The sequence below is a fragment of the Etheostoma spectabile genome, chromosome 8, assembly GCF_008692095.1.
Source record: "Etheostoma spectabile isolate EspeVRDwgs_2016 chromosome 8, UIUC_Espe_1.0, whole genome shotgun sequence".
NCBI lineage: Eukaryota > Metazoa > Chordata > Actinopteri > Perciformes > Percidae > Etheostoma > Etheostoma spectabile.
The window spans coordinates 18,551,212-18,551,763 of NC_045740.1; the positions used below are offsets into that span (position 1 = coordinate 18,551,212).

Here is a 552-nt window from a genome sequence, read left to right on the forward strand (position 1 = left end):
TTCAGGCAGTACTGCAGCGCCGTGGGGAACGCCGTGTCGTTCACCACCGTGAAGTAGCAGTTCACGTCGGCCTCGGCCGCCAGCAGCAGCCTCACGATCTCGTAGCGCCCCGACCGGGCCGCCACCAGGAGGCAGCGCAGCGGGTCCAGGTCGGGTTTGGCACCCGACTTCAGCAGAATCTCAGCGCAGGTGGCGTCCCCGTTGGAGACGGCAAAGTACAGCGGGCTTCTCCTCATGTCTCCGTAGTTGTCGGAGATGTGAGGCGCTAACAGCGCGTTGACGTCGAAGCCTTTCTGCAGCAGGAGCTCCAGGCAGTGAGTGTGGCCTCCGTCGGCGGCTGAGTGGACCGGGCTGCAGCCGGACAGCCGCAGGGCCCGTCTGGTGGTGATCGGGATCAAAATCCTCAAAGCTCTGAGGAGGAAAAAGAGCAGATCATTCTAAAAGCATCAGAAACTGACCTACATCAAAGCTGGAAAGCCTGAACATTTATCTTCTAGTATAGGGTGACCAGACGCAGTTTTGGTGATCTGTCCCCGGCTGGATCTGTCCCCG

General features: G+C 60.1%; 2 protein-coding genes across 4 annotated transcripts in view; both read right to left on the reverse strand.

Moving 5' to 3' along the window:
* The window catches only part of LOC116693732 (ankyrin repeat and SOCS box protein 15), a 24,676-nt gene that overhangs the window by 3,216 nt on the left and 20,908 nt on the right, over positions 1 to 552 (reverse strand). The gene's annotated exons all lie outside the window — the stretch shown is intronic.
* Positions 1 to 552, reverse strand: part of LOC116693734 (ankyrin repeat and SOCS box protein 15) — a gene marked incomplete at its 3' end in the record, with an annotated part of 6,505 nt that continues 5,953 nt past the window's right edge. For both annotated transcript variants that reach the window (XM_032522943.1, XM_032522944.1), the window contains 1 exon segment: positions 1 to 411. In XM_032522943.1, coding sequence (XP_032378834.1) covers positions 1 to 411 — 411 coding nt within the window.